At 44.2% G+C, this 13,254-nt stretch overlaps 1 protein-coding gene across 21 annotated transcripts in view; it reads right to left on the bottom strand.

The window, feature by feature from the left end:
• CELF4 (CUGBP Elav-like family member 4) overlaps nucleotides 1-13,254 on the bottom strand; it is a gene marked incomplete at its 3' end in the record, with an annotated part of 708,661 nt that overhangs the window by 40,774 nt on the left and 654,633 nt on the right. For 13 of the 21 annotated variants that reach the window (XM_082013607.1, XM_082013596.1, XM_082013609.1 and 10 more), the window contains exons 7-8: nucleotides 8,249-8,396; nucleotides 2,923-3,072 (exon numbers count right to left, since the gene is read on the bottom strand). In XM_082013607.1, the coding sequence (XP_081869733.1) occupies nucleotides 2,923-3,072; nucleotides 8,249-8,396 (298 nt within the window). The remainder of the gene's footprint in view (nucleotides 1-2,922; nucleotides 3,073-8,248; nucleotides 8,397-13,254) is intronic. The other 8 variants (XM_082013608.1, XM_082013597.1, XM_082013605.1 and 5 more) reach the window with 1 other exon arrangement.

The following is a 13,254-nucleotide window of genomic DNA, read 5'->3' as shown; positions in this document are numbered from 1 at the left end:
AGGCAAGAAAGAGCATTCTGCTACAGGTTATAGTAGTGTGAACCCACATTTGAGTTCTTTGTGGAGTATCAAAGAGTATCTGAGAGCAAAATCATGCTTTACACAATATATGGCAAGTCATAATCTAGAAAGACTATGGTTATGTATGTAATACTGCAGCACTCTTGGCCACTTTCAGAATGAGAGATATACCAGAAAAGATGTTTGGAAGATGCTGACTTTGGATAGGGGCTGGCATGTTCTTTTTTCATAATGTTAGTGCAATTGCATGGTCAGCTTTAACATTTTATATCTACTCTTGCATTTAGAAACACAGGCCAGTGCCAGTAACAGATGCTACAGTGAAAAGTATGAAAAATCCCATAATAAACAACGATGGAATAAGCTGCCCAGTGATGAAAATTTCTTTCTACACCCAAGCAATTAGTGGCTGGCTTATAACATAAAGCATGAAGGTTTGTGTCCTTTCTACATCTTTATCCAGTCTAATGTGACTGTGGATGTTGTCATTACCCATATAAATGTCTAAACCTTTTTTTTTTTTTTTATAATGCTGCTGATCTCTGGGCCTCAATAAAGCCTGTGGCAAGGAGTAAAGTTTTGGAGAGTGCATAAATGCTCATGAGAAAGAAGAGAATAAGACAGAGCAAACACAGGACGTGTCCTACACCAAACTGCTACAAAGGAACTTGCTTTCAGGGTTTCCTTACTAGTGAGATAGGAAGAAGTAAAATGGGAAACGAGTGTTTGGCTTGCCACTGTTCCCTTTACACCTCTGCTATAACTTAAGATGTCACTACGCTATGGGGAAGCTGAGCACCAGGAAAGACCAATGTATTGTTGAAAACACACCAAGATAAATTCAAACTTTACACAAAGCAGACTATTTGGATGTCAGCTTTACCGGCAGAAAGGAGCCTCTCTGCCTGCAGCGAAGTGGAGCAATGGTGACTGTAATCTTTCTGTTGGCTGATGGTGTTTGTGCAAGGTCTTACTGTGAATTGCTGGCTGAGCAAGTCTCTCTAAAACTCAGCAAGAATCAGATTAAGGCCATTGACTTTTATATAATCATGGATGAAATACCTAACTGAAAGCTTTGTTTAATTATGGGAGTAGTTGGAGATAGTAACAAAAGCTTAAGTCATTAAGATTCATCTAGAAAGATCATCTTTTCTCTGATATCTGCAATAATGGATCATGGAAGATTAACTAAAAGAAGCTAGAGAAACCAGAAAAAAAATAGACATAGAAATGGATGAGTAAACAGAGAGATGATAGACTGGCAAACAGGTATTTCTTAGATGGATAGTTGAACAGATGGCTGTATTTATATAACCTTAAAGACAGAGTTCTTTCTTGCTGTTGTGGTTGAGCTCACTGAGCACACTAAGGGCTCCCTCCAACCTTCTGATGCCTCCTTAAGCCTCCAAGAACTCCCCATCCCTCTAAGCCGCTACAAACATGTATATGCATACTTAACTTTTAGCACGGTAATCCTCCTGATTTCAATTCTGCTTAAAGTTGAACTCATGGTTAAATGTTTACAGGGTGGAGAAGTGTGAAGTTAAAAATATTTATTTATTTTCAATACTCTTGATATTTCTGGGATTTCCGTTGCTACATTCGCATGGGGTTTTTTCGGTGACATTGTCTGAGCAATAACTAGGTAAGACTTTTGTATTTCTACATTATGTGATATTTTCCCTAGTGGCTCATAAAGTTCCCTGTGATGCTGAATCTTCTGAATTTTCAAGATTGTCTGAGATTGAAAGAATTTTTTTCTTAGGGGTTTTGTGGGCTTTTTGGCCGGAACATCTGACTCAGTATTTGATTTCCTAAAAGACTAGATAAATCTATGAGTGCCCCAGGGTAAAATACTCTTTTCCAGCTGGTGGCTAGGATCAATTAGTAACATTTACTTAAATTTTTATTGTTATGATTGTTATTATTAGTATGCATACAGCAATGGTGAGGCATGTCTTCTTAGAAGAAGTACAACTTGGAGGAGAGGGTTATCTCAAATCCTCAGGATGCTGAAAAAATGTAGGTGCACATTAAGGAGTTGTAAACTGCCGAGTTCTTGGTGATTACAACCCCAATGTCCATACGTTTATAAGTACAGGTACAGAGGTAGGTATGTATCTTTTAACTTCCCTCATTCATTCCTGACTGCTAGGGCTTACCAAATCACCCCTTCAGTGCTGACATCTTTTGAGCTAGTCACAGTCTGCTAATCATGGCAGCAGCTCTCTGGTGGTGTGCCACAAAAGGGTAAAGCTGAGCCCGTTCTGTGTCTATATTAAAGGAGCTTCAGTCTCCAGCCTTGCTAGGGCAACAGGGTTTCGATGCAATGAGTGTTTTGGAGACCAACACCCGCTGCCTGTGCACATAATCTGAGGCATGGAGCAGCTGGGTCCGCTGCTATGTGCACCCTCTGGACTCATCCTCCCAGAGTCATCTGGCTGCAGGGGAATCCCAGCAGGAGATACCAATGGTGGGTGCTAGGAGGTGCAAACAGGGTTAGCACAGCTCCTTCAAGGCTAGCCAGGAGCAAGACCCTTGGGAGTACCACTAGGAGATCTGCCAACATGAACTGGTCAGACCTCAGATCAAATTTTAGCTTAAGCAAAACATGCTGAGTGTCCTGATCGTATTCACCAGAGAATTCATCCAGCAGATGAGCACTCAGCTGTTTAGCATAAAAATTTTCCACCTCCAACAGGCCTTCGATGTCTGTCATCCAGATTTAAGTGTATAACAACTGTAGCTGGGTAAGACCTAACTACACCAATGCTAGAGTAAGCCTTGATGGTGTGAAGTATAATCCTTCCAAGGTGGATCATGCTAGATGAAGTCTGTGGATATGGACAACCCCCTAAGACTGAAGGAGGAGGCTGTGGGTGCAGCACTGCTCTGGCTTACCTGGGTAAGGGTGGATGCCATTAGCAAAGACAGCTTCTGCGGCGGGCTGCCCGTTAGCCTGTGGTGGGAGGCCAGTGAAACCATTCACCCCAATTGGAGATGGGATGCTAGGCACAGCTGGTGCAGTTATGCCAGGAGGTGTGCTTCCACCTGCAAGTGAGGAGGACACAAAATCAGAGCTGGTGAGTACTAGAAGCAATAACTACATGGAGAAAACTACTGGCACAACAGCTGTGACCACCACACAGAAACCTTCCGATAATCCAAGAAATGAAAAACCTCCCAAGCTGTTGTGCAAAGAAAGGGACCACTTGCCATTTCTCCTCTATTTGGAAAGCACGTAAGAAAGGGTTGCAAAACTTTCTTCAATAGAATGAAGCTTTTGCTTGGCAATCATAGTCTCTAGACTAGATACACAGCTAACATCAAGCAACAGAAATCTACAGAAATATCCTCCTCAGTTTTCTCCCCGGAGTATTATTTGTTTAAATTGTTAAATAAGCAGACATTTCTTTCCCAGATATCCTTTAGCACCAGAAGCAGATTCTCAGTCCCGCCTTTCTGCAGCAGTTCCTCTCAGTTTCTTCTTGGAGATGCCAACTTTGTGGGTGTACCGATTTCCAGCACTACTCTGTCTCCACTCCCTCATAAATATATATGTCATGTACAAACTCATTCTGAAATTTCTCAGCACCAGGGATCCTTAAAAGGTTTGGCAAGTTGATTTGTAGCCTGAAAGCAGTCTGTGATACTTTTTTTGAGAGTCATTCTTTGGCTCAAACTTGACTTCATAGAGTTTTAGCAGAGATCTCCCACAAATCAAAAATTAGGCAAAATTAGGGTTAGATTTGTCTCTTTCATGGAATCATAGCCCTCCTCTTCTTCCCAGACGCATCCTGTGTGGGACTGTAATGCTGCTATTTCAGAAGAACAATTTAGTCTTTATGTTTTGGGTGGGATCCTGTCACCCACTGGTAGAGAATACTTAGATTTCTGGGGGGACAATTAAATCCCTCTGCTATCTCATTGTCTTCTCCTATGTATGTGTAAAATTACTGGGCAGTCTGTGCTTCTTGCAACATATTTAAGATGTTTTGGGGGACCAAAAATGAGTTTTCAGTAAGTATGAAATTGTATTTTTCTCTTGCCAGCTGTGCGTGGCAAGTTAAACTATTTTATCTTCAGCAATATCTTTCTGCGTCAGGGTATAATACTGATTGAAAGCATTATTTTTTGCAGTAACCTCTTTTTTAAACAAATTGCAGAAATTTTCTTCACCATAGCAGCCTTTCATTATGGGTTAGTCCAATAACACACTCTAACGACTGCTTAAATCTGTGTTGATGCTTTAAGAAAGCCAAACAGACGCATGAGATGCTTTAACATGTTCTGATTTGACTAGTCAAAAAAGCAGGCAATATTTCAGCTCTTTTATAATACTCTGAGAAGACAAGCTGCTGCTTCCCTTTTGCTTATTTAATTGGTGTTGGCCTTTAAAAACGTCCTCTGTGGAGGTACAGGCAGCCAGTGGTGGCAACTGAAGTCCAAAGGCAATGCTCTTAGCATATGCCATCAGCTTGCAAATCACAAAGGCTGGTTAAAATTTCAGTTACTTTTCTGGATCTCTCCTTTATTTGCATAGACAATGTCAGTAATTTTTTCTAAAATTGCAGCAAGGGATTTGTGGTTGCTATTTTGAGCATGTCTAAGAAAGTTTAGGCATATTCATTGCAATTCTTTAATTTTCTTCTTATAAAGAACCCCCCCTGGAGAGGCCAGATCTGTAGCTGTAGTAAAACTAGCATAATGCCACCACAGAGAACAAATGGCAGTGGTGCATGCCAGTTGTGCATTTCCCCTCTGTTTTGAGATATCTTGCTGCAGCTACACCAGGTACAGATTTACAACATGGAGAGAGAGAGGAAGGGCAGAAGATAAGGAAGGAAGTCTAAATGAAATTTCATTTCTAGCCCTGCTGTGCAGTTAACAGAGTGGCATACCCATTGCAGACCCACTTGTCACCCAGATTATACCAATGATGGGAGAAACGTAAAACTTGAACCAAACTTTCAGAGGTGTCAATTTAACTGCCTTGCAATTACAGACTGTTGGGTGAGATAAACTTGATTCTTGATGGGAAACCATCAAAATGTCAGTGAACACCATAACATTTTTATGGTTTGAATTACCTGCTGGAATTCCCTACTGCACTCCATTTTCTTCAAGCAAGCCAGGTGACTAGTTTAAACTAGATACCTAACTTTTGTATGGTTAAAGCCAGGTGAGATGGATCCTGTCTCCAGTCTGTTAGATTTGCCTGGATCCAAAACTCTTTAAGTTCCTAGGTCCTATGGGAACTCATGAGCCTGAATGAGCTCATGGCCATGTCCCAAGCAATACATTCTCCTAGAGGCAGGATGTACAAAAAAACAGCTGGATTAGGAGGCCTGAAGATACCAGCACAGAGGCACTGTGCTCAGTCAGTGCCTCCAAAGCCTCTAGGACTTCTGGGTTACCAGTGTTCTTTTTCTAGCACAATTTTTCTTTTGCTTAGGAAAGATCAAAACACTTCTTTTTTTTCTAATGTTCCAAACACTTTTTCTAATGCCTGTTTTTCAGAGAACTTTGAAATGTTTCATTTTGATTCCAAGTCAGAACAAAGATATACTTCAATGACTGGAAATTCTGTTATGAAGCAGAATGATCATTTTCCATTTGGCTTTCTGAATGCTAACAAAAGCCAACAGGAGAATTCATGTTAGGCTTCAGATATCTCCTGGCTACTCAGAAATCCCTGCTTGCTGTAGGCTTGCTTGCTCAGATGTTATGTGAAACATTTTCTGTGCATGTTATCATCAGCTTTGTGAGTGCTGTAGCAATGCAAGCAGTCATTTCAAAGTCTAAACATTTCACCCAAGGAATAATTGTCAATGGATATTTCCACAACCCATTACAGAGATTTTTCATGAAGGAAGTTACCCATTCAAGGTAAATCTGCAGTAATGCCAAAGTGCATAAGATCCATGATTGAAAATATGTCATAAGGAGAGTGCAAAATCTGCCACTGTGAAAGAAATCAAGGGATCATCTCAACAAGCATTTTATTTTTGATAATGACCAGTCATGGGTTCTCTGGAAAGCATATAAAAACCATGAGCTTTCCTCTCCTGCATGCTGACAATAAGAGTTTAACAGCCATCAAAGATCCCAGGTGCATCAGAAGAGGAGCAGAACTTACACCAGAGAAGGGTTCGGATATTTTTCATGTGCTGGGTATCATGGCAGGCATAGAATCTGACTGTTATCCTGGTATTTACACACCTATGTCACAGAACTCATTAATTTTCAAGACTTATTTATATGCAAAAGAACTTGTGCTCTGTTGTGCTGGACCCATCATAAACCACTGCCTGGATACATCTTTCCAGGCCCTGAGAGCATTTGAATTCCAGGCAGTCTTTGTTTGACGTTCTCTCTGCTCCCACCAACACAAAACAAATCTAGCTAATGCAAATATGATAATCTTTCCAGCAGTGGGTTTAAAGGGTGCACATATAATTAAGCCACTTTTCTATTTGGATTTGCAGTAGCTCCATTGACTTGTTGTTTATACATTTATCATTGTGTAAACATACATTTCAAAATGTGTAGTATAAGATTTTTGAGTCAAGCACTTTTCCTTGGCTCTCCATAAGTTTGTGTGGAATGAGATCTGTCTTTCTCTCCCTTTTTTCCTCGCTCATATTCTAACACAAGCAAAGGAAAAGATACGTATCTGATCCAGTAACTGCTACCATTGTTCCCAGCTACAGATTGCTAAGAGATGCTAAGCTGTGTGTGAATGGGGAGATTTTCTTCCGCAGACAGGCAGAACTCAGTGCATTAGGAACTGCCCACAGGACTGCTCTTCTGCCGTGCCTTATCTCCCTGCCACCCAGTCTCTCTAAGCCGTGAGGCGTCTTTTCTCTCTGCTTTCTCAGATGGCCCTTTCCTGTTGGAGGGCTGGTGCAGACCTCTCCATGTTCGGCAATGAAGCTGCGCCTTTCCTCTCACTGTTTGCTCTGGGGTGCCGGATCCTGCTCTGCCCTGCCAACCATGGCTGGCTCAGGCATAGCTCACTCCCCCCATATCTCACCCCAAATCCTTGCCAAGCTGGTCACCTCCAGGCCAGCTTGATGCTTCAAGATTCACGAGTGCATTGGTATGGCACGTCTTTCTGAACACAGTCCCAACCCTACCGCCTCTCACAGGAACACCCAGCATCACCCCGGGACCCTTCTATCCCAACCTGTCTCTTAGAAATGGTCCTCTGAAGATGCACCCTTGAGTCCTCTGCTACCCTACCAGAATTAGTGGTATATTGCAAAGCTGTCCAAATTCTCACTTCTTTACTCCCACAGTTTGGCCCCGCTTGGCCTGCTGCCCTGCTTCCCTGTGTTAGGCTGCGTGCCACTGCGTGACTACCAGCCCTGCTGACTCCTTGACCTGTTCCTGCACAGATGACTTCCTTGTCCTTCAAGGCCTAGGAAAGCCAGTCCTGTTTCACCCCAGACTAATTATCTGCTCCCTGAATCATGTTATTCTTGTGACCCCTCAAAGCTTAGCCAGATCCTGGCAGCCCTTCGCTGTCGACCTATGTCTGCTCCAGCAGCCAGAAACCTTCTCACTAAACACTTTCATTCCACACAGCACCAGAGGTCTTCCCTATGGACCTCCTGTCCTATTTCACCGTAGGGGAAAGACTTCTCTGTCCCAAAGACACAGCTCATCCCATTCATGAATTTGCATCTCACCACAACCTTATTTTGTCTGTCTTTGGATCAGAGCAAAGGAAAAGTTGTGTAAGGGATAAGGCTGAGAGGGAAGGGTCATGGCTGAGAGCCCTATCCAGTGCCTTCCCTGCTGGCACCCTCCCTTATCTCAATAAGCCCGTTGCATCCCAGCTCTGGTGAGTCTCAGCCCTCTTGCTCTCAGTCACCAGCAAGTGCCACTTGGCATAGGGCACAGCTAGCCCAGGAACCCACGACGGGCGAGATCTTGCACTTTTCCCTTACAACTATTTTGTGATATGGACACTGACACCCAGCTGGCCCCAGCCCTGGCAGAGCGATAACAGCCTTCCTCTGCCCCTTTCTCCGGCTCCCAGACCACAAAAGGATCTCGTTGGTTCCAGTTCTCACTTCTGGTTGCTTTCACCAACAAGACCAACATTTCAATAAACCCTCACTGGGGGAGAACTTGTCAGCTGACATGTCCTGCCAGGTCTCCTTTGGGATGTGGTCAGATTTTCCTGCCCCTTCACCCTCTCCACACCCTGGCCCCTTACCTGAGGTTGGTGTCATGGGGGCGGCCGCCAGGCCGTTCATGTTCAGAGCCGCCATCTGCTGCATTTGGGCTGCGGCAAAAGCTGCCATGGGGTTCAGGTAGCCGCCCTGTGCCACCGACGCCATGATCGCGGCTTGCTGCTGCATCAGCTGGAACAAAGAGAGCAAGGAAAAAATATCATGCGGTCACTGGCAGGGCAGCCTGTGGCACCAGCACCGGGATGGGGACCTGGTGAGGATGTGAGGCATCCCTCTCTTTTGAGATGTCTGCTTACCATGCCTGTTGTGCCCCCCAGGCTCAGCCTTCCTTCTCGCTATAGGGACTGGAGACAAAGTGCATCATTGTGTCTTGGGGTCTTTATGCTCCCCCCCCAAATGTTCCCCAGTGTGGAGTTTTCTCATGAGTTGGATTCAACCTTCTGACTCCCTGGCCCTTCCCTGATGAGAAAGGCAGAGAGGTTTCATGGTTTAAGTTGCTTTTATCCGAGCTCTGGGAAAGCACTGATGGCTGCTGATGGGAGACCAGTGCATGTGGGGGATCCCCTCTCCAGAGCAGCAAGATTAGCTGGTTCTCTGGGGATAACTTGACTTGTTTCCATCAGTTTTTCCTACACTGCTGGGAAGCCTCTGGTGGGCAGTAAGCAAAACCACAACCAAACCTTCTAACCAGTTTACAGTAGCTATTTCCAATCCAACCAAGCAGCAACCCCTGGAAGAGCTACACAAGAGAGGGGAGCTCCCCTACTTTGCAAGATTAATACTGTATAGTGGGAAAAACCCTTCCCTGTGGTTTTGATCTGTGATGACTTCTTTAATTTTTTTTTTTTTTCAAGAAAGTGATCAAAATGCTGCTTCTTTTAGGACACCTGCAGGCAGAAATGAAGAACCTCAGCTATATTTTCAGGCATTTTGGGGTAAAAGTTTTGGAGCAGAAGGGTGGTGAATGGTTATGTATGCTAGAAATGTTTGTTACATTAAAACCAGACTTTGCTTATTGTTATTTTACACTCTGAACCTAGCACACAGCGGTTGCAGTTCATGTGTACCGTATGACTGTAGTAGGCTTGCAAAATGCTCCTGGTGTGAAGGAGTAGGCAGCCTGGATGAAGCTGCCTGTTTTGACCCTGCCTGGAGCTGTACAAAGAGCCAGATGAGGGACTTCTGAATGCCACTGATGACTGGTGGTGGATGCTTAGGAAAGTGTGGGAGAAAGAGGATGAGGAGAGAGTGCCTGTTCATTCCCCATGCTCCGGTAATGCATGACTTGATGATAATAGTGGAGAAGGAAACTGTTTTTCTGTAGTGATTTTAGAAGTGACTCATATCTTTGCTGTCTCCAGAACCAGAGTACCTCTGTTTTGCTGCTTTCTGTAATTTCACTCTCTCTCCCACCAGGAAATCACCCTCTGATGGTGTTGTTTAAGCACACGGGATATGCTTCTCAGCATTAAACAGACCTCAAAAGTCATGGCAAGGAACAGACTGTTCCCTACTGTTCGCTTTAGTATTGAAATATTGGCTAAATTAGCTGTTCATACACATACATACTTTAAAAAATGCTTGAAGTCACTGTGCTCATTCAAATGCTGAAACCTTCCTTGTCATCACCTGTGAAGAGACCAATGTAAAGGATGCTCTGCCACTGACCTTCTGTATAACTATGAACGAGTTGTGTAAACTTGCCTTGGTTTCTCCAGCAATAAAATGGGACACAGGATACCTGCCTCCCCATATCAGAGTGCCTTCAGATCTACAGATGAAAAGTGTTGTACTAAAGCCGAGTACTATTATTTTTTGTGGCTTAATGCAGATTGTTGGTAAGGTAGTGTCTTTCCCTTTGATTGTTAATTACCCTTTTTTATTATGCCCTGCATAAGACCCTTTCACATTTTAATTAGTGATATCCTGTTCTTTGTAATTACTGATGGAGTGATTAGACAATCTTTTCTGTTATAGCACAATGCTGAGTCTTCTTTAAGAAGTACATTTTGTTCTAGGCATCATTTCAGTTTATTCTCCAGAGGAGACACTGAGCAGGTGATTTTAGTAAGTATGTAAATGAAGTGAGTGAGGAAGGAGGAATCCATTCATCTTTAACACTGTTTGACTCCAGCGCTGGGTGTGCTGACCCATATCTCATTTTCTGTGCTGGGTATTTTCACCTGGGGACAGCTGAGGATATAACTGTCTGGTTGCAGATATGATGGCCAAGATCTGTGCCTATGGGAACTATTTAGCGCTGCTGATCAAAGCGGCATTTCTCTGAGATGGACGTAGTTGAGAGGGCTGGGGACAGTCCCAGTTTAACTTTTGGTGACTTTTCTCTCTGTTTCCCCAAAGCTGACCAGAGCTGCATGAACAAACCCACCTCAAAACACAGAGTGACATAAGGCTGGTCCTATGTGTGTCGTGGTCAGCCTGGCTGGCAGGTAACAGCCTGGTATTTGTACCAGAGACCTTCTAGGGCAGGCAGGGGACTATGTTTTTGGCATTTCCTGTTAGATTTGGTAAACTACATACAGATAGGGTTTCCTCTGAGCTGGTCACCTATTATGGTTGACATGATAACAGGCAGAGGAGTCTAGGCCAGGATTCATCTCTTCCTTCTGTACCTGAATGCCTCTGGGCAGATGAATTTGCAGCTTCGTTTCTCCCTATTGACTTCATGTGGAACCACAGGTGTTCAGCTGCACGTACCAATAGTCAGATGAAATCATTCCCACCCCTTACCTGCCCCTTGGCAGATATTTGTGGACCTTGGTCCCCAACCATTTAAAAGAAAAGTGTTAATCCATTTTTTGTTTGTGTTTCACCTGTGCTGCAAGAGAAACAGGGCTCTATCTAAGACATCTCGTTGCCAAAGGCAGTACAAATGATTTCGCTGCTCCAAAGGCCATCTCCATTTTGCACTCAGCAGAGCTAGGCAATCACTTGTGACATTATTTATGGCTTATGCAACTTTTTATCCTGCTTATGGATGTCTCTAAGCTGTTCAGAGTTAACTCCACAATGGCAGGTGCTCTTCTTGATTTGCAAATCAGGTAACGTGAGTGTTCGGCTTCTTCTGTATTCAGAGGGCTTATAAATTTGGACTGGAAGACACATATTTGTAGAGTATACCTTGGCAACTTGCATGCTCTTTTTTGCAGTGTAATGTCATTCATGCATTGCTGTCACATACCTTCAGAAGAAGAAGGTATTTTCTCTCTCCTTATGCGAAGAGCTAGATGATCCTAATCTGCTGATCAGTGCTGAAGGTGGGTTTCAGTGAAACAGTCACTTAAAATTGGCCATACTCGCACAGAGACCAAATTAGGAGCTTGAGGAGCAGAGAGGTTAAATTTAGCTTAGGGTTAAAAAGCTACTGCAGTAAAAATAAGGCCCTAACCTGTGATTTGGGAAACCAGGTTCAGTTGTTTCTGCTACAACAGGCATCCTGCAGGGAGCAGTCACCCCATTTCTGTTATGCTCAGTGCTCTGGGGATACCCAAGATGCCCTGGAGACCTGGAAACCCCCCTGGCAAGGTGAAATGAGATGGAGCCCTGTATTTCATGACCCTGAGGACATACACTTCACTTCAGCCTTCAAAGCCAGCCTGTGGGGTAAACTGGGCTTCCTGCAGAGCTGGAAGGAGTATAGCATCCCATACCTAAACAGAGTCATGTGCCCCATCTAACTGGCTTTGCTTTCTTGGCTGGAGAGGGTACACCAACCATGTCACAACCACATCTGGGCATCTCAACCCTTGACAACACTCCTGCCACCCTTCTGCAGTCACATTTCCCATTCATGCCCTACCCTCTTTGGTCAGAGGTGCTCAGGGGTACATGTTAAGGGGAAAGAGGAGAGGAATCCTTCCCAGTCCAGCGGCTGATGGTCACAGCCTGGTTGAGTGCAGCAGCATCATGGGGGTGGGAGGACAGGAACTTGGTCACCTTGAATGAAGCTGACAGCATAGACCTCCCTCCTTTGTCCCAGGGTGGCTCCAGGGAAATTCAAAAAAGGAGGGCAAGTCCTGTAAGGGTCACCAGTCTCCATTATAAAACCTCTGGGGCATTCCCAATAAAACTCATCCCACTCCTTCCCCAGCTCCCCCTTGAAGACAAATGTCCCATCCATTCTCCTTTCACTTTGAAATTGGTCCAATGTATGGTCCCAGTTAACAAAGCTGTAGAAAGTAAGGCGGTGACCCCACCAGAGGCAAATCAATAGCAGCAGGGCTCCTGCGTATTGTGTACTTTAAAATATACCATTTGAAATGCAGATTTTCCCTGCCTGGGTTAGAGCCACAGAGCACTAATCAGAAAGGCAGCAGCCTTATTATCTCAAACTGATCCAAGGGAAGAGAGAAGAGCTTTTCCCTTCCTCAGCTGAAAGGACCTATTTCCTTTTGCTTCTCTTACTTCCTTGGCATGATCTTCATCTCAGCATTTAGAGCTTTTTCCTATCCAATTTTACAGATATGTTCCCTCTTTCCTCCAACCTGGCCTTCACTATTGGTCAAATATTTATCTTCTAAGGAGATCAGGAGATACTACCAAAGTGATTCATGCCCATGGACAGCACCTCAAGAACTATGAGCCTACAGTCCCCATCGAGGGCTTGAGAACCAATGGGGCAGCTGGAGAGGCACTGGTAAGGCCATCCAAAGCATGGGAAGGGGTGGTAGTGATGGCTGGTCAACAGAGAGGTGGGAGGATTTAGCTCACACACCTTTTTGTTACCCCACATTGAGGTGGCTAAACTTCAGCCAGCTCTGTCATCAGTGGATGGATAGGCACCTCCACAGCTTATTTATCCTATCCTAGCATGGGATATTAAGATAAAAAACAGCAAAGGGTGAAGTTTTGCAACACAGCTGCACTAAAGCAAGAACTTGCTGATACACAGCTCCTTCTCCATGTATTGCTGCTACTTTTGTGCCAGGACAGATGCACACCCAACACTGCTGAGCATCATCTCAGGAACAACACTAGCAGAGCATTAACCATACAGCACAAATGTGGT

The sequence above is a fragment of the Phaethon aethereus genome, assembly GCF_964289735.1.
Source record: "Phaethon aethereus genome assembly, chromosome: Z".
Lineage (NCBI taxonomy): Eukaryota > Metazoa > Chordata > Aves > Phaethontiformes > Phaethontidae > Phaethon > Phaethon aethereus.
Note: the sequence above shows the minus strand (reverse complement) of the source record. Positions and strands in the feature narration are given on the sequence as shown.